This window comes from Gadus macrocephalus, chromosome 4 (assembly GCF_031168955.1).
Source record: "Gadus macrocephalus chromosome 4, ASM3116895v1".
NCBI lineage: Eukaryota > Metazoa > Chordata > Actinopteri > Gadiformes > Gadidae > Gadus > Gadus macrocephalus.
The window spans coordinates 33,302,337-33,322,777 of record NC_082385.1 but is presented as its reverse complement, the minus strand read 5'-3'; the positions used below and the strand labels follow the sequence as shown (position 1 = coordinate 33,322,777).

General features: G+C 43.5%; 2 protein-coding genes and 1 long non-coding RNA gene across 5 annotated transcripts in view; all 3 read right to left on the bottom strand.

Moving 5' to 3' along the window:
* LOC132455349 (NACHT, LRR and PYD domains-containing protein 12-like) overlaps positions 1-8,780 on the bottom strand; it is a 47,006-nt gene extending 38,226 nt beyond the window's left edge. Inside the window, exons 1-3 of the mRNA XM_060049173.1 lie at positions 8,202-8,780; positions 7,298-7,394; positions 5,226-5,339 (exon numbers count right to left, since the gene is read on the bottom strand). Of these exons, the coding sequence (XP_059905156.1) occupies positions 5,226-5,339; positions 7,298-7,380 (197 nt within the window). The 5' untranslated portion in view covers positions 7,381-7,394; positions 8,202-8,780. The remainder of the gene's footprint in view (positions 1-5,225; positions 5,340-7,297; positions 7,395-8,201) is intronic.
* The window catches only part of LOC132455348 (NACHT, LRR and PYD domains-containing protein 12-like), a 48,691-nt gene that overhangs the window by 4,104 nt on the left and 24,146 nt on the right, over positions 1-20,441 (bottom strand). The window contains exon 12 of the mRNA XM_060049170.1: positions 107-277. Within this exon, the coding sequence (XP_059905153.1) occupies positions 107-277 (171 nt within the window). The remainder of the gene's footprint in view (positions 1-106; positions 278-20,441) is intronic.
* On the bottom strand, positions 11,963-19,979 carry LOC132455438 (uncharacterized). Of its 3 annotated transcripts, XR_009525222.1 has the most exons (12): positions 19,728-19,978; positions 19,305-19,386; positions 18,876-18,933; positions 18,740-18,786; positions 15,043-18,336; positions 14,716-14,809; positions 14,239-14,392; positions 14,026-14,106; positions 13,851-13,929; positions 13,652-13,778; positions 13,248-13,391; positions 11,965-13,061 (listed from the first exon to the last, which is right to left on the bottom strand). It is a non-coding gene; the product is annotated as an uncharacterized LOC132455438 (long non-coding RNA). The 3 variants fall into 3 exon arrangements; XR_009525223.1 differs by having other exon boundaries at positions 11,963-13,061; positions 14,239-14,387; positions 18,876-19,386; positions 19,728-19,979; XR_009525221.1 differs by having other exon boundaries at positions 11,963-13,061; positions 18,876-19,386.

Here is a 20,441-nt window from a genome sequence, read left to right as displayed (position 1 = left end):
GATTTTACTGGGGCACAGCAGATCAATACTGGGGCACAGCAGATCAATACTTGTCCTCTGATGGGGAAATTGTGGTGGAACTGTTTGACCATTGAGTGAAACTGACCTGAGAGTTTCCAGTGTACAGTGTGGACTCCCCAGTCCAGCAGAGAGCAGCTTCACTCCTGAATCCTGCAGATCATTGGTACTCAGCTCCAGCTCTCTCAGACTAGAGCTGGAGCTGAGAACTGAGGCCAGAGCTTCACAGCATCCCTCTGACAGATCACAGCCATTCAGCCTAAACACACAATAAACAGAACACGTTAAAGTAACTTAGATCTTTTAATTTCAACATAATGAAGGACTTGTGTTGAAAATCTTAAATTTGAGTCGATGTCTTATTAATTTAACTAATATATACATTAGATCTTTATGTTTATTCAATATTGGAGTTTTTTGCAGTGTTTGAGACTTGTATAGTATTTTAATTGTACTTTTTATTGAAGTATTATGTATTTTTTGTGTTGTATTGTAATACATGCTATAGTTCATCTACAGAGATGTTTTGTTTATTAGGGTTACAACCAGCGGCGGTTACAAGGGGAGGGGGCTAGCGGGGGCTTGAGCTCCCCTGAAACAGGCCAAGCCCCCCCTCCCAAAACCCCAAGTCATTTTGTTATGACTAATATTTAATTTAATTTGAAAATATGTTTTTAATAATAATGTGGCGAGAAGCACGGGAACGACCAGACAGGAGCCCATGTTATAAGAGTCTGACACTCTCGTGTCCCATTATCCACACCACCCTGAGAGAGACTTTAAGTAAACACACACACACACCTGAAACACACATCCTATCGCCCACAACCACGACTGCCTCGGTGCCGCCGACCCTCCCAGGATCAAATGCGGCACGTGGTGACGCCGGCCATGATCGCCACAATAATATAATAATAATATATATATTTATATATATCATTAATGAAGACATCGAACTGACTTATATGTAACAAAACTGAACGATGAAATCATATTTTTCATTTGTGTAAGTGTTGATGACCGTTGCTGCTTGTTGTGTGATTTGAATGGTTGATTCGTATCATATTGTAGTGTGTAGTAATATTTTTTGCGTCAAAATATATCAGCCTCTGCTATAAACAATCTAGCCCCCCGTAGCTCCTGCAATCATAATTATATGGTGCCGCTACTGGTTACAACTAATAAGTAAATGCTTAAATATCATTTAGCTGGGCGATCTCTACAAAGGATTAAGTACTCTCCTCCTTTGTCTCTTCCCTCTCTCTCCTTTTTCCCTCTCACTCGTGACCTCTCACCCTTCCCCCAGATGACCCGGACGTCTGTGTCAACGCATCCTAACGGTTAAACCCAAACAGTGTCCATGTAACCAAACGTAGTGAACAAGGTTAAAATGTTTTAAAATAATGGGTTACCTGTTATTAATAATAAACGTATATTTATGAATCTATGCGTATCAATAATTATTTATATATATAGCTACATATTTAAATACAGCTGTATTTAACTATTATTAAACAATATTCATTTTTCTTTCCTTATTTCTTAATTCATAATAAATCGTTTTTGAGTTTGACTTTTCAACCTTGTTACACAATATAACGTTGTGCATATTGAGATACATGGTATAAGATAACCTCGAAAGATGATTTCTATGTCATCATAACTTTTATATTCTACTATAAGGTATAATGTGTTGGGAGTATTGTGATACATGTTTATAGTGAACCTACAGAGACGTTTTAGAGGCTTTGACCACTGGCAGCAGCCTCAGAAGACCCTCCTCTGAAGCAGAGTATTTCTTCAGGTCAAACACGTCCAGCTCCTCTTCTGATGTCAGTAGGATGAAGGCCAGAGCTGACAGTTGAGCAGGAGAGAGATCTCTGGAGAGACTTCCTGATGTCAGGGACTGTTCGATCTCCTTCACTAGAGAACGGTCGTTCAGCTCATTCAGACAGTGGAACAGGTTGATGCTTCTCTCTGGAGAGAGATATCCACCTATCTTCTCCTTGATGTAAGACACTGTTTTTGTATTGGTCAGTGAGCTAGTTCCTGTCTGTCCCAGCAGACCTCGTAGGACAATCTGATTGGTCTCCAGAGAGAGGCCCATGAGGAAGCGGAGGAACAAGTCCAGTTGTCCGTTCTCACTCTGTAAGGCCTTGTCCACAGCACTCTGGTAGAGGAGGAGGAGTTTATCTTCCCCAGAGGTGGGTGGTTCTTCTGAGAGCAGATTGACATCGTCGTTGATGAAGGACAGAAAGACATAAAGGGCAGCCAGAAACTCCTGGAGGCTCAGATGGACAAAGCAGAACACCTTGTCCTGGTACAGCCCAAACTCCTCTTTAAAGATCTTGGTGAACACTCCTGAGTACACTGAGGCTGCATTGATATCGATGTGACACTCTGCCAGGTCTGCCTCGTAGAAGATCAGGTTGCCTTTCTCCAGTTGGTTAAAAGCCAGTTTTCCCAAAGAAACAATAATCTTCCTGCTCTCAGGACCCCAGTATGGATCTGTTTCAGCTCTCCCATGATACTTCCTGTCCCCCTGTATCGACTGAACCCAAAGGAAGTAGCTGTACATCTGAGTCACGGTCTTGGGCATCTCTTCTGTCTGGGATGTTTTGAAGAGGTCCTCCAGAACTGTAGCAGTGATCCAACAGAAGACTGGGATGTGACACATGATGTGGAGGCTTCGTGATTTCTTGACGTGGGAGATGATTGTGTTGGCCAGCGACTCCTCTCTGAATCTCTTCCTGAAGTACTCCTCCTTCTGTGGGTCGGTGAACCCCCTCACCTCTGTCACCATGTCAACACACTCAGCAGGGATGCGATTGGCTGCCGCAGGGCGTGTTGTTATCCAGATGCGAGCGGAGGGAAGCAGGTCGCCCCTGATGAGGTTTGTCAGCAGCACGTCCACCGAGGACGGCTCTTTGACATCAGTCCAGGTCTGGTTGTTCTGGAAGTCCAGAGGAAGTCGACACTCATCCAGACCATCCAAGATGAAGAGAACTTTGAACCGTTCATATCGGCAGATTCCTGCTTCTTTGGTCTCAATAAAGAAGTGATGAAGAAGTTCCACCAAGCTAAACTCTTTCTCTTTCAGTAAAGTCAGCTCTCTGAAAGTTAAGAGAAATGTGAAGTGTATGTCGTGGTTGGCTTTGCCTTCAGCCCAGTCCAGAGTGAACTTTTGTGTTACGATGGTTTTACCAATGCCGGCCACTCCAGTTGTCATTATTGTTCTGATTGGTTGATCTCGTCCAGGTAAGGGTTTAAAGATGTCTTCACATTTGATTGGTGTTTCTTCCTTGGCTGGTTTCCTGGAAGCTGTTTCAATCAGTCTGACCTCATGTTCTTTGTTGACCTCTCCGCTGCCTCTCTCTGTGATGAAGAGCTCTGTGAAGAAGTCATTCAGACCCGTTGGATTTCCTGCTTTAGGGATTCCCTCAGACACACACTTTAACTTCTTCTTCAAATGAGACTTGATTTTACGTTGGCACTCAACAGCAGCAGATCCTACATGGGAATGAACAGAAAACATCAGATAGTGGATGGTGAAATCAGTGGAAGCATGTTAGTATTTCCTCTAAAATGATCAACATCACAATATTTACTGAGTCATTACTTGCGGTTCGAGAAGCTGGTCGTGACAAGGAATGGATACATATTTTTTGTTGTTTTGTTCTTTATGTACACAGCTAAATAATTAGTCCAATGACAATAACAATGATAGTGAATCAGTGGAAATTAACTAAATATGCTGATATAACAAGATAGTACTGCATCTCTTCCACTTATTCCACTTATAGTTATTCTGCTGTTGATTTGCCATTTATGGTTTGACATTCTCTAACCTGATGGACGCACAATAACCTTTCATATCTGGATCAAACCATTTAACTTGATCGAACCACAATATCCCTATATATCTGGATCACACCATTTGACATGAAACCCCCACAATAACCCTACATAACGATCAAACCTTTTAACCTGATCCCCCCCCAATAACCCTACATTTCTGGAACAAACCATTCAACCTGATCGACCCACAATAACCGTTCGTATCTGGATCAAACCATTAAACCCCCAAGAAGAAAGATATCTCCACATTGATGAATTAAAAACGACAAAATCTCTTAACACTAAATTAGATTATGTAATTTAGTCCGAACAGAACAAATAAGAGTCTCATACTACTCTCTAAAATATACATTTTCATTCTGTTTTCAAGATAAGAGTCTTCTGCGCTTCAAAATAATAGTCTCCTCTGTCTTCAAAATAAGAGTCTCTTACCGCCCCACAGTGTGTCGGCCAGTTCCTCCTGGTTCATCTCCATCAGGCAGAGCTTTGTGATGTCCACCACTCCCTCAATGGCGCGCCTCCTCTGCTCCTCGTTCTTACCAGCCAACTCCTCCTCCTCCCTCTGACTCTCTGAGCATTGTGGGTAATCTGAGAAGAGATCCCTCCAGAGCTTCTTCAGCTCCTTGTCTAGGAAAGCGTGTGCGTTCTCCTCAGCCCTCTGGAACAGAACAAACATCAAGGAGGACTTTACTCTGAACTCACTGAGGACATCAGAAGCATCTGTCCTGGATTCACGTCCGCTGGTCTAAAGAGGGAAGCCCGGAGACTATGAGCACCACAAGAGATGATTTCTAATGATCATGTAGAGCTGAAGTCAAACGTCTTGTAGGAAATATAAACACCTTGATCAGCTCTGTTTGATGCTGCTGTATAGACTGAGCACTGGTAACCTTTGACATCTGGTGGGGTTGACTGTGGAGAGAACACACACACACACACACACACACACACACACACACACACACACACACACACACACACACACACACACACACACACACACACACACACACACAGTAAACATACAAGGGGGGGAGAGAGAGAGAGAGAGAGAGAGAGAGAGAGAGAGAGAGAGAGAGAGAGAGAGAGAATATTATTGTCTGCAAATATCTTTATAATTATACTGTACAAGTATTCTGTGTAATTGAATTTCTTTAGTTATTATTCTTTTTTTATCTTTATTAATTTTTTTTATGTATTTTTCATTTTTATTTATCACTTAATTTCTCTTTCACTGTACTTTTGAGCTGGGCTCTTCCGTTAGTTCATGATGGATTGTGAGAGAGGGTATCAGTAGAGTCTGATAACAACCAACTGTTCTGTTGTCATTGTCTGTTTAATACTCCTACCTCTCCTCTCTGGAGGGGCGTCCATCTTTAAAGAGAGGAGGATGATCCATAGATCGGTCACTCTTCATGGAGACACAGCTGGGTCCAGGGGAGTCTGCTCTCTCCTGCTGGACTCTTCTAGATAAACAAGATCAGACCATGTCAACCACATCACTAAAACAGCCTTATCCCTCCTCTCATTCACCATGTCAACCACATCACTAAAACAGCCTTACCCCTCCTCTCATTCACCATGTCAACCACATCACTAAACAGCCTTATCCCTCCTCTCATTCACCATGTCAACCACATCACTAAACAGCCTTATCCCTCCTCTCATTCACACCATGTCAACCACATCACTAAACAGCCTTATCCCTCCTCTCATTCACCATGTCAAACACATCACTAAACAGCCTTATCCCTCCTCTCATTCACCATGTCAACCACATCACTAAAACAGCCTTATCCCTCCTCTCATTCACCATGTCAACCACATCACTAAACAGCCTTATCCCTCCTCTCATTCACACCATGTCAACCACATCACTAAAACAGCCTTATCCCTCCTCTCATTCACACCATGTCAACCATATCACTAAACAGCCTTATCCCTCCTCTCATTCACCATGTCAACCACATCACTAAAACAGCCTTATCCCTCCTCTCATTCACCATGTCAACCACATCACTAAAACAGCCTTATCCCTCCTCTCATTCACCATGTCAACCACATCACTAAAACAGCCTTATCCCTCCTCTCATTCACCATGTCAACCACATCACTAAAACAGCCTTATCCCTCCTCTCATTCACCATGTCAACCACATCACTAAACAGCCTTATCCCTCCTCTCATTCACCATGTCAACCACATCACTAAACAGCCTTATCCCTCCTCTCATTCACCATGTCAACCACATCACTAAACAGCCTTATCCCTCCTCTCATTCACACCATGTCAACCACATCACTAAAACAGCCTTATCCCTCCTCTCATTCACCATGTCAACCACATCACTAAACAGCCTTACCCCTCCTCTCATTCACACCATGTCAACCGCATCACTAAAACAGCCTTATCCCTCCTCTCATTCACCATGTCAACCACATCACTAAACAGCCTTATCCCTCCTCTCATTCACCATGTCAACCACATCACTAAAACAGCCTTATCCCTCCTCTCATTCACCATGTCAACCACATCACTAAAACAGCCTTATCCCTCCTCTCATTCACCATGTCAACCACATCACTAAACAGCCTTATCCCTCCTCTCATTCACCATGTCAACCACATCACTAAAACAGCCTTATCCCTCCTCTCATTCACACCATGTCAACCACATCACTAAAACAGCCTTATCCCTCCTCTCATTCACACCACCTCAGACGGGACACTGTTTAAATCCTCACCTCATCTCAATAGACTGATTTCCCTTTGTAAAGTTCCAAAGTCTACCCATAGAGCGGTCACTCTTCATGGAGACACAGCTGGGTCCAGGGGAGTCTGCTCTCTGCTGCTGGACTCTTCTAGAAAAACAAGAACCAGGATTTATGGTTGTTTGATAGATGCTGTGTTTTTATCATCTCTGATGTATAACTGTTCTGTTGTTATTGTCTGTTTAGTACTCCTACCTCTCCTCTCCTGAGGGTCGTCCATCTTTAAGGTTAGGAGGTCGATTCATAGAGTGGTCACTCTTCATGGAGACACAGCTGGGTCCAGGGGAGTCTGCTCTCTGCTGCTGGACTCTTCTAGATAAACAAGATCAGACCATGTCACCCACATCACTAAACAGCCTTATCCCTCCTCTCATTCACACCACCTCCGAAGGGACACTGTTTAAATCCTCACCTCTTCTCAATAGACTGATTTCCATTTGTAAAGTTCCAAAGTCTAGGCATTGAGCGGTCACTCTTCATGGAGACACAGCTGGGTCCAGGGGAGTCTGCTCTCTGCTGCTTCTCTGGCCTTCAACACACACACACACACACACACACACAGCTTTTACTAAGACTAATGATGGAGTCAGGATGTATCACTGCTAAGCTCTAAGATGGACAACAGTCACAGACAGAGAGATCTTCTTCTTACCTCTTAGCTTTGCTCCGGCGACCATGTTCCCCAGACAGAGCTTTCTTAGAGGTAGGACCCCTCTCCTCTCTCTCCTCATCCATAGTAGACTGGAGACCTTGGACACAAGCACAACTACATATTGTTTCTGTGGATTGTATTTGGTACCAGGTGGGAAATTCTTGTGGAAAAGACTGTATATCCTCCTCGTCTCTGATACAAACACACACACACACACACACACACACACACACACACACACACACACACACACACACACACACACACACACACACACACACACACAAGCACACACTCTATCACTATCTATGTCTAGATAGATACACACTTGCACAATCCAACATGTCTCAGTAATGAGGTTCGAGGTTAAACAGCGGGACTAAAGTTACGTCAAGGGTATTAAGTTCTGCTGTACTTTGTATCGTCTGCTGTGACTCCCAACAAATCAAAATACAATCTGATGAAAAGCTAAGGAAACATTTGTATTACTTTGTATTACTTTGAAGGAGAAGAAAACGAGTAAAGGCTTTTCAGACTTAGGAAAAAGACAAGACAACAAACCAAATATACATAGTAAAGAGATCTTATCCACGCTGTCAGAAACACCTCAGATCAGGACCTGACCTGGACCTGAGTCAGAGCTGTCAGTAAAACCATCAATCATTAACTAACTGAATTACCTGTACCAACTCCATGCCCACACACACACACACACACACACACACACACACACACACACACACACACACACACACACACACACACACACACACACACACACACACACACACACACACACACACACACACGATTAACTGTATTAATCCCAAAAGGGGGATCTTCATTGTTCCAGCGAATATATGACCAATCATCGAAAGAAACCATGACATTTAACGAGCTGTACCTTAGCTTCTCTGTGATGAAAACATGTCGTGACCCGTGTTGTATGAAAATATAAAAGCACAAAAGAAGGAAAGTAAGATCCGTTGAAGGAAGAGATTCAGTTGTTCACAAAACACCAAGTAAGTGTTCAGAACGGAGCCAGAACGTGAACACGGTTCTAAAGGTTCTGAGTAAAGACTGAGCAGCTGGGCTCCTCAGTGAAGACAGATTGAATGAGGAAGGAACTTTGAACACAGCTCACTACGTGTAAAGCCTTTATGATGAGGCCAGGGCAGGGCTTCACCAGAACACACACGCAGAACCTTATCAAGTGATAAGATAAGACGGAGCAAAGGTTTGATGAAGTCCCTATAAAGCTATGAAGCACCAGGTGTCACGATGTTGGAGGTTAAAACAGTGGAACTAAAGTGACTTCTAGTCTACAAAGTACAATTGTATCGTCTGCGGTGAAATCATGTGACTCCCAACGTATCAAAATACAGACAACACCTAACCCCTAACCCTAATGTAAGAAAAGCTAAGGGAACACTTCTAATTTGAAGGAGAACAAAACCACTTTTCAGAGTTAGGAAACAGACAGGACAAACAAAATTAACAAACATAGTAAAGAGATCTTTAGGAGAGTATCCACGCTGCTCGGATCAAATCAGGAAACGAGCTGGACCTGAGGAAGAGCTGTCAGTAAAACCATCAATCATTAACTTACTAAGGAGGTCAACTGGTTTACCTGTAGCCCACAGACTCTCTCTCTCTCTCTCTCTCTCTCTCTCTCTCTCTCTCTCTCTCTCTCTCTCTCTCTCTCTCTCTCTCTCTCTCTCTCTCTCTCTCTCTCTCTCTCTCTCTCTCTCTCTCTCTCTCTCTCTCTCTCATATTAATCCCAAAGGGATAAGGGTCAAAATCAAAAGTAGAGCAAAGAGAGATTTAGTGATAAATACAAGTATAAAATATAATAAAAATAAATGTAAGATTAAAATAAAGATAAAAAACGATGGACACTGTATACATATAGTTTATATGCTCAGAAAATTGCATATGATCATTTGTGTATGCATCGATATGAATCAAGTTAAACATAGACTCCTAAATAATAATACCCCACCAAACAGACAGTCAGTCATAGTTAGATATTATAATATCAACCCCACCCAAATAGAAAGTCAGTTATATCGATTCTATTATAAAGTGAAGACAAACAGAACAAACAGGGCAAACCAAAAATAAGGTATAAACAATATACATTTAAAATGATGCGTGTAAATGATAAAGTCGCAAAGCACATGGTCGTCAGTTTGGTTTGAAATGTGCCGGGGACAGAGACGCATTCAGAAGTGCTGAGTACAATGAGGATGCACTCTTTTTTTTCTCTTTAGTGCCGGTGATGAAAGGTTCTGAAAGACGGCATACCCATGGAGCTAATTAAAGGAATGAAATGTAAAATCTGTCTGGCACGCTTTATGAAGAAAACGTTTCCAAACAGCATCGGACAAATGACCCTCTATGTTCTGCTCCATGTATCCAATGTTGACAACGTGACATGACATGGCTAAGCTACCAACATAAACAAGAGGAGTTATGAAAGGATATTAACTGCGTGTTTAAGTTCAGAAGGGCCAAAGGTGTGGCTACACACAGCACTACAAAAGTCGTCAAGATTGAAAAATAAAAATATATTTGTTGCACAGCTGAACGCTGTATCACATCGTGAGCTGGCTGTTCTCAATTCACAACACGCATTCCATCCAATCTAGCCTACATCAGGCCTTCTGACCAAACCTCATGCACTCCCCCCCAAAATTATTCCAGAATTCAAGCAAAGCAAGAATGACTAGAAGCAGGGGTCATTCTAGGGTCAGAGGTTTAGGGGTGCTGAGCACCCAATGAGCCCCACTGCCACCACCCACCATTTTTTCCACACAAAAAAGAAAATATGTCAAAAAATAACTTTCATTTTAACATTGGTTAAACTAACTCCAAAATACGGATTATTTCTATTTTTTTTTAGCCCTTTCCAGAACACCAGCTTTATTGTGCCAGTTCACACAGACAGACCCCTGACCGTTAACTCCAAGTGCCTCCTTTTGTATCAACAGTCATTCGATTAGATTATATTCAACTTTATTGTCATTGAACAAAGTACTATGTACAAGGGACTTGGACAACCAATCTTCTGTTAATTATTTACGGATGGCCATCTCTATTCTACTTGGTTGCACACCTATCTGAACTTTCATAAACCAATATAAGTCATCAATAATTGATAATAATACATGCTTCACATCAAGAGCAAAAAAAAAAGAATAAAAAGAAGGTCAACCCAAAAAGCCCAAAAAATCTATGTCGCCGCACTTTGAGGGTGGCAAACCTGTCAATGACCCTTTGGTGTTCAATTCTTTCAAGCAACTCCTACTCAATGGACATCACAGCTAGGAGCTGGAGTCTGCTTTGGGCTGTGGTCCTCCTGAGCCATGTATGGAGCCGACGCAAGGCACTAAAAGACGGCTCACATGTACAGCTGCTGCGTCTCTTGCGGCGGCGCCGCCTGCGCCTCCGCAAGAGACGCCGCCGCCGCAAGAGACGCCGCCGCCGCCGCCGCCGCAAGAGACGCAGCCGATTCTAGGTTTCATAAACATCCGGGACTTAGCCCAGAGGGAAAAGAAAAGTATCCCTTTGGGCATACAAAAAAACAGCTTTAAATAGCTACCTGACTGCTTTGCTGCTTATCCCCAAACATCTAAAGTTCTATTCAATCTATTTCAGAGTAAAATGAATGGAAGTGGGTCTAATATATATATATGTATATATGTATATATATGTATATATATATATATATATATATATATATATATATAGAGAGAAAAATATTCTTTTATTTTACCCAAAAATTGTATTCAGGGCTATTTAAATAATATCCGGCGCTTTAGCCCCGAATAAAACAGCCTTGTGACGCCACCGAGTATAAGTACACAGGACACCGCCTAAGTATGAGTATAAGTACCCAGGATACTGGCTCAGTATGAGTATAAGTACACAGGTTAGTGGCTCAGTATAAGTACACAGGATACTGGCTCAGTATGAGTACAAGTACACAGGATACTGGCTCAGTATGAGTACAAGTACACAGGATACTGGCTCAGTATGAGTATAAGTACACAGGTTACTGGCTCAGTATGAGCATATAAGTACACAGGTTACTGGCTCAGTACGAGTATAAGTACACATGTTACTGGCTCAGTATGAGTATAAGTACACAGGTTACTGGCTCAGTATGAGTATAAGTACACATGTTACTGGCTCAGTATGAGTATAAGTACACAGGTAACTGGCTCAGTATTAGTATAAGTACACAGGTTACTGGCTCAGTATGAGTATAAGTACACAGGATACTGGCTCAGTATGAGTATAAGTACACAGGATACTGGCTCAGTATGAGTACAAGTACACAGGATACTGGCTCAGTATGAGTACAAGTACACAGGATACTGGCTCAGTATGAGTATAAGTACACATGTTACTGGCTCAGTATGAGCATATAAGTACACAGGTTACTGGCTCAGTATGTGTATAAGTACCCAGGATACTGGCTCAGTATGTGTATATGTACACAGGATACTGGCTCAGTATGAGTATAAGTACACAGGATACTGGCTAAGTGTGAGCTGGAGTGGGGGGCGTTGGAGGAGGCCCTTTGTGGCCCCCTGTCATCGGTCGGACCCCGTCCTCCGCCAACTGACGTCCGGCCCGTCCATGGGAACGCCGTCGACGGCAGGGGTGTTTCTAGGTCTCATAAACATCCGGGGCTTAGCCCAGACGGAAAAATAAAAAGCCAAAATTATTTCTATGCTTTAATTTGCATGAAAAAAAAAATCATAATGCTTCACATAAATCAACAAAATATGCAGTTTATTTTAGCATAAAATAGCTACCTGACTGCTGTGCTGCTTATCCACAGAGTTATTTGCAGACAAACAAGACCAGCACATGAACATTTTAAAATGTAAATACACAGACATCCCTGCATAATTAAGGTGTATGACAGCTCCCTCTGCTGGACAACAGTCTCGCACCAAACTACATTTTCCGTTTGAACCAACGTAGCTATAGTACATTGATGTGAGATGGGTTGGTGGTTTGAAAGTGTTGTAGTAGCAGAGAATGGCCTGCAGGGCAGTATGTACATTGTTAAATACATGAATAGGCTTGAATTTTGTAGTAATATTGAGGTTTCATATTTTTACTAAATGGATTATGTGAACATTGCTGAATAACAATCATGTATATTAAATGTATTGCAGGAGTTTAGCTTGACATTAACCAAGTTAAAAGGACAATTAAATGAACCGCACCAAACATGTAGAAGTCAATGTGGGATTTTAATATATAAACAAAAACACTTGACAGAAGTTCAATACAATTTTGTAAAGGGAAGCAGATGAAAACATTTTCCCAAATGAATCTTTTCAAAATGTCACCACCATTCCGAAAGCAAGTGAAGAGGTTTGTGTAAAAGCAGTCCTCCCTGACCAGCTCTGTCCCTGACTCTAAACCCTGACTCTCAACCCTAACGCTAAACCCTCTGAGGGCAGGAAGACGCGCCTTCAGTGTAAAGGTTCGAACCACAGAGAAGGAAGAGGAAGCAGTAGAGAGTAGTGAAGTAGTGAGGTTAGTGACAAACGTGAGGGAAAGGCGTGTGGAAGCACAAGGTTACATGTGGGGTCAAGAAGATCACTCCCACTGGAGGTCATTGATCCATCAGCCTCAGACCGCTGAGCTCAGCAGGTCTTCTGGAGGACGAGGCTCAGATGAACTGAGGAGACGGGACCAGCAGGATGTCAGGATCAGGGCGGGTTCAGCTCAGGTGCGTCTGCCCGGACCAAACAAGGACATTGATTAGATTCAATATTCAAAAGATGCAACATTTTCTGAACCAAAGATAAGTAATTAATGAGCAGGCAGGCTTTAGGGTGCCTTGCTCAAGGACGCATCACTGTATCCTGAGGACTTGAATGTCGGCACCATTGGTCTGTGAGTTGAACCCCCAACCCCCTACCTAGTCCACTATATCCAGATAATGCAAACTTACGAGGAATCCTTGATGGTAGAGTCCTGGTCGTCCTCAGGATTTGCCTTCCAGATGTACAGCTTCTCCGTCAGTCCTCCAGATTCCTTGTCTGGTTACAAATGTAATTTGTCTCTAATGTAAGGTAACAAACACAGCAGTAATTTGTCTCTAATGAAAGGTAACAAACACAGGAGTAGTTGGTCTCTAATGTAAGGTAACAAACACAGTAGTAGTTTGTCTCTAATGTAAGGTCACAAACACAGGAGTAGTTGGGCTCTAATGGCGCGTAACAAAGTAGCAGCTGTAGTTTGTCTGGTAACCAACCACAGTAGTATGCCTTAACTTCTACTGGACAAACTAATCCTGCGTTACAACAAGTCCACTCTGTTTACTTAATGCAAACTTACGAGGATCCTTGTTGGTAGAGTGATGTCGTCCTCCAGGGTCTTGGCTCCTCCATCAGCTCTCCTCACCCAGAGTCCTGGTCTGGAACAAACAGCGCAAGTCTGGCCCCAACGTCTGGTAACAAACATGTAGTTTGTCTCATTTTAAGCCCTTTATTTCCACTTTGTTAGGTTAATACAAACTTACAATCCTTGTTGGTAGAGTCATGGTCATCCTCCAGATTCATGGCTCCCCTACCAGCTCGCCTCCGCTCCAGAAACACGTCCTAGTAAGAAAACACAGCAGTAGTTTGTTAACGCATGTCAAAGTAACAGCTGTATTTTGCCCTTTAAGTCAACCATGTAAGTAAATACAAACTTACGAGGAATCCTTGTTGGTCGATTCCTAGTCGTCCTCCAGCGTCTCAGCTCCTCCATCAGCTCTCCTCAGACAGAGTCCTGGTCTGGAACAAACAGCAGAAGTCTTGCTTCAACATGTGGTAAAACAGATGTAGTCGTCTGGTATATGTGGTACAAACGCCGGTAGTTTGTGGTAGCAGTATTCTACAAGAAGTGGCAGTGAGTGTGATAATCACTTCAGAGTCAGGCTCCATCTACCCCACGACAGACATCCTCCACCAGGCAGGGCCTCCGTCAGCTCCTCCACCAGGCAGGGCCTTCAGCACGGCTCCTCCATCAGCTCCTTCAGCACGGCTCCTCCATCAGCTCCTTCAGCCATGGATTCCTGGTCTGGTTACAAACAGTTGGTCTCAGCAGTAAATCACCTGGGGACACAACACACCCCACCTCCTGCATCTGAGGTTCACTTGTAAAATGGAAGACGAATTTAAAACATATTTGAACACTTAAATTAGACAACGTCTGCAGATTGTCGCATTCCGCAATTCATCCACTACGGTCATAGCAGCACTAGTAACAATAATGACTCCTACATAAACCTGGTATGAATTAACTCAAATCACAGCTTGGCACAGATAAAGTCATAATATGATTAAAACCAGACCTAAACTACCGTGGATTTTAGTGTTTGAGATGAGCTTGGTGACGGTTACCCCCTGGTCCGGTGCTGCAGGCCCCTGGTCTCCAGCCTCAGTCTCCGGTCCACCCTGGCACCACAAGCCTCCGGTCCCCAGCCTCGCCTTTCAGCTGCAGCAGCAGATTTATATCAGCATTTGCCCGACAATAAACTTAATTGACTCATCCAAAACCTAGTTACACAATTAAATTAACTATTATTTTATAACCCAAGGCTGGAAAATACTTGAGACCAGACATGAGCATTCCATTTTGGGAATGAAGACAGAGCAGTCTAAAAGTTTAAAGATGTGGTTCAGGCCATGCATTGAAACTGACCACTACTCACACACAAGAGCACTGACCTGTTCTGGAGGACTTGTGAGGAGGTGGAGGTCTGGCTCTGGGTGAGGAGGTGGACACCTTGGGACAAACTACATGTTACCTTTTTAACCTTGTACAGATACAGAGTATCTTCTACTGTAACACATGGGAAGGACGGCCATTATTTTAGCTTTGATATTATCCAGTTGGTAACTCAGCACCAAAGTCATTGTTTAACGTCATTCCATTAGGTAGGGTTTAACTTATGTGGCAATTAATGACAGCAGATAGAAGTAACAAAGAACACCAAGTAGTATTGATATTAAATCAAATTTACTCGCCATATTCAGGTGCTGGGTTCCGCTGAAGAAATGTCAAATTGCCTTCCACCTTGAAATGTTTTTCAGCCTTCACTGATGTCAGAAATGGGCCCGCAAGTAGAATGCCGTTTCGTACGCAGCGAGAGTCCCGTTAACGTGGTTAAAAGTACGCCGCAACCATCGGAAATTATCAACATATTGTACGATTGTACGTGTCAGTATGTATTTAATATCAAACTTAAGTTGTTTAAGATAAGGGGAAAACATTTCCCAATGGAAACTGACTGAAAAATAGTTTCCGTTGGCAACGGCTCGAGGTTACGCAAATACAATCCAGAACGTTCAGCCAGATTCCTATCCAACTAACTGCTAGGTGGCTTCTAATGGTTGTCAAGACTACAACGTTCTATGCTATCCATTGGGACTAAATCAAGTGACCGCACTCAAAACCTTCCACGGCGGGAAGCACAAACCGTCCGACTGGAATCCAAACATTCCAGCCGGAACCAACCAAAGAAAAAACATAACCAGCGCCTCACCTTGAGCTGAACGGAGGAAGATCCTAAAGTCCAGTGATGGTCTTCATGAAAACACAGCCAACAGACTTACCTTGAGGAGATCTGTTTGTTGCCGTTGGTCATTACTACTATTCAGTGTACCTTTAAATTATTATGCACCCAGTGTGTACAAGTTATATCAATCAAAACCATACGAAGAACCAAACTACCATGTACATCCCACAACAACAAATCCTTGCCTAAAAACAATGGAATCATTCAATAAGGACTGCCCATACTAAAATAAAGCCCAATTCCTGAACTATCCAACCATCTTCATGGTTTAAAGATTTCCAGACTTGACATGCCATTGTGTTCTAATCACCTTTGTCTTGTCCCTCGTTACTTATAAAACTCTACATCTCCATCGCTAGTGTTGCATCCTACTCATGGGGGTGTGGTCTGAGAGCAGAGATGCATGCTGGGATACAGTGCTGTCTGACGTCTTCAGTTCTATAGACAAGCCCCTCAGGAGAAACCAAGTGTTTGAGAATGTGTCGTGACATAAGTTACATGCGCTAGAATATCCTTCAAGATGGCGGCAGGATTCTCAGAGGAGAAAGGCCAAGAGGAAGATGTGAGGGTTCTTCCCCTCAGCCAGTGGAACACAACAACGGTCCTCATCAGAGTACCATGGAACACTTTGAAACAGTCCTCCTCTTTACACCTTGAAGCCCCAGTGAAGGTTTCCTTACCTCAGCTGAAGAGCACAACTTCAGCTCGAAGAGCGCACTAGTTGGAGTTCCCACGATTGGTTCCCTTAAATCAGAACCAATCGTTCAGCTAGTCCTGTCCGAAACAAATACAGTTCAGCCTGCGAAGACGTGCAACTGAGAGCGAGACAAGATCCACAGGGCTCTCCATCAATCCAGCCAGGTATGAAGAGCCGTCTCCTTGCAGGTCTGAAGGTCATCTTGAATATCCATTTAGGTCCATTTCCAACGTCAGACTCTCCTTGTGGAATTCCTTTAGGTGTCCATCCTCCATTGATCCTGATGGGTGTAGTCCTAGTTTGAAGTCACTGATCTGAACACGCTGCTTGCATCCTTTTACACTCGAGTTGGATACTCTCCTTCCTGCCCAGTGTGTTGGATATCGCTCCGGAGCGTCGCTCAGGGCTCTTCACGTCTACTGGAGGCCCTTAAGTAAACGTGTGGCTGTCCATCAGGGATGATTTAGTTGACCATTCCAATATCCCAAGCCAACCACACAGAACCCCGTATGAACATTATCACCGTCAAAGCAAGCAGGACACACACACACACACACACACACACACACACACACACACACACAGAACCCAGGACACGGACGTAGAACCCCATGCCAAGTGGAACCAAACACGCGTAGAACCCCATGCCAGATGCTCAAAAATCATCCATCTCATGTCAAACCCACACACACCACTGAGCCATAAAATGCCAAACAATCATGCAGGGTAAAAGCCTCATGCCAAAGAACATTCCATCATCCAACCCCAGCTCTCCTGCCAGGGCACCCAGAACAGAACAACCAATGTCTCCAGAGACGTAAATTATGCACAACATTCTTCAGTGGCGTCCCACATTGGTGATGGATTATTCTTGGCGTCTCCAAGGTTGATTCAACGTCTCTGAAGTCATGTCTTTGTAGTCCAGTGGTTTCCTGAATGAGGGGCCTTCACAGATGCAAACGGTGCAGCTTTAGTCAGCCTGACGACAGGAAGGAAGTCATCTGTTCAGAAGACAACCCAGTGGAGGGGGGTGGCTCTTGAGGAGCAGGATACATCTGGGGATGGCCCCAAATAAGACCTTATTGGAAATGAAACTGTTCCTGAGGATTCACGATGCCTGGAGGGGACTGTTGAATGTGTTCCATGGTTCTTTGTGTCAGACTGTAGTTGTGTTTCAGTCGTTGAGATGAGGAGCCCCCCTCATCTCCCCCTGGCGTTTCTCCTTCTGAATCCCTGTCTCCATCTTAAAGAACATTCTAGTCCAGGTAACTGACGTCACGACGGTTTCTCAAACACTCGGTTTCCCCTGAGGGGGCGCGTCTACAGACATGTAGACTTCAGACAGCTCTGTATCCCAGTATGCACCTCTGCTCACTCAGACCACAACCTCATCAGTAAAGCAACACTCATGTGATGAAGATGCAGAGCTCAGGAGAGTAGCTGGAAAGAAGACTGAAGATATCAGAACCCAACCCATTACTCCAGCTTACAACAATAACTTAGAACCTGTAACCGTTTTAACAAACCATTAAAACCAACATAAAACAAACACCTCAGTAACCCATGAACCAATAAAACATCCTCACTTCTCAGATCAACCTTCAGCTAACAGGTTAACTCGCCAGGAAGCCAAAGTACATCAATGTGCCCAAGAGTAATGAGAAACTAATCACTTACAGTTTGCAGTTCATCTTCATGGTTAAGTTGGGATACTCACAGAACTGCAGTTAAATATCCATGCTAGACCTTTGAAGGAAGGAACAGTTTACTCATGGTCACCAAACTTGGGCACTGTCCCACAGTTCAACATCTACCATCTCCATTAAATCAGATAAATGAATGACAACACAAATGCAGGGCTTTTGGGATCATCAAACTTTTAAATAATGATTAAGATAATTAACTAATCCAGCTTTTTTATATAAGTTACACTAATTATTTGACTGTCATTAGTCAAGAGTGATTTACCTCTTACTTTGACAAGTTTGAATGTATAGTTTCTAAAATGTTAATTTCAGGTAGACTCATTAATTAAATTTCAAATGAGAGTTAAACCACCACAATCCCCGATTTCCTTCGCACATTATCAGTGATTTATATTCAACATACAAGTCATCACAGTTGTGCTTTACCACACAATTCTACTCACATCAGGTTCAGATGAGATGCTCCTCCTTACTTCAAAAAGTCTTTAACCTATGAAACAGGAAGAGATGTCAAATAAGTTACAACAGACCTCAACAAAACATTAAACACACGTTCTGATTTCTGGGAACACAACATACCGCGTTTGGGAGACGCTACACTGCCAGTGGAGAACTCCAACGTACTGTCCGGCTCCCTCTTAAGTGAAACGCACCAGATGCAACCAATTAACTAATTAAGAAAGGCAGGCGAGCTGCGGCAGGTGAGCTAATTAGTGAAACCCAACGCAGGTTCTCACTTGGTAACAGTAAGAGGCTATTTCAGCTCTGTGTTTGATCTTATATGACCTCCCTCATTTTAATTAAAGGGATGAGTCTGATTTGACTGATTTAGATTCATACTTCAAAACAAAAAAGTCTTCATTCAATTCACCTTACTGTGTGCATGAGTGTGTGTGTGTGTGTGTGTGTGTGCGTTACTGATGTCAAGTTGGTGAAAAGCAAGTCCCGTATGATCTTGCGTCCCTGTGTGTGTAGTGAGCGGATGTGGACAGCAGAGGGCAATGTTACCACACGAGAACATCTGCTCTCTGAGCGCTCTGCGAGACACCGTCTCCATTGCACCCGTAACTTGGCAGCATCCTGAACGGCCCTTTGAGGAGGGAGAAGGAAGCTTTCATCAAAGAGACCAGAGAGACTCGTTCACTGGTGTCATCGCACGCACACACACACACACACACACACACACACACACACACACACACACACACACACACACACACACACACACACACACACACACACACACACACACACACACACACACACACACACACACACACACACACACACACACACACACACACACACACACACACACACACACACACTGCTGCTTGTCCCCAAACATCTGAAGTTCCATTCAAGTTATTGCAGAGTAAAATTAATTAAAGTGAATTCCCTAAATTATAGAATAAGGCAGGTTGGACGTACCTTATTAGGTGTCCGAGCAGCGAAGCTGCTTAGCCCCTATTGTTTCTGTACTGGGGTTTTTTCAGACGCATATAAAACCCCTCTAATCCTAAGTGAGCTTCGTAGTACCATTTAACTCTGATCGTGAGTTGCGTCTCTGTCGAATGGCTGGGTATTTTCAGCGAGGTTCGTAGTATACCCCGCCGGTCTGTTGTCTGGCCAGGCTCCTGCAGCACCGTCCGTCCACACCTGCAGACAATCTCCTAAGTAGGAGGGAGGGAAACACACGCATACACACAGCAGGGGCGGGGTCAAAGACCCGACTGGGTCCTCACGGTGTGCGTGCGTGTGTGTGTGCGTGTGTTTGCGTGTGTGTGTGTGTGTGTGTGTGTGTGTGTGTGTGTGTGTGTGTGTGTGTGTGTGTGTGTGTGTGTGTGTGTGTGTGTGTGTGTGTGTGTGTGTGTGTGTGTGTGTGTGTGTGTGTATGTACGTACGTGTGTACGTGCCCCCTAGTGGTTCCACATGCAATAACAGAGCCTGGATTTGATAAACGGCCTCTTGGCTTACTTTTAGTCATTCATCAAAGAGGAACCTGTAAGTTCAACAAACCACCAATAAGAACCAATGCAGAAGGGTAAAAAAAAGAATGGAAAGAAAACAAGGTATTATTTGCATCAAGCCTGTATTTCTTGCTAAGGATCCTGAGGATCGCTTTGCATCAACAAGTTCAATAAA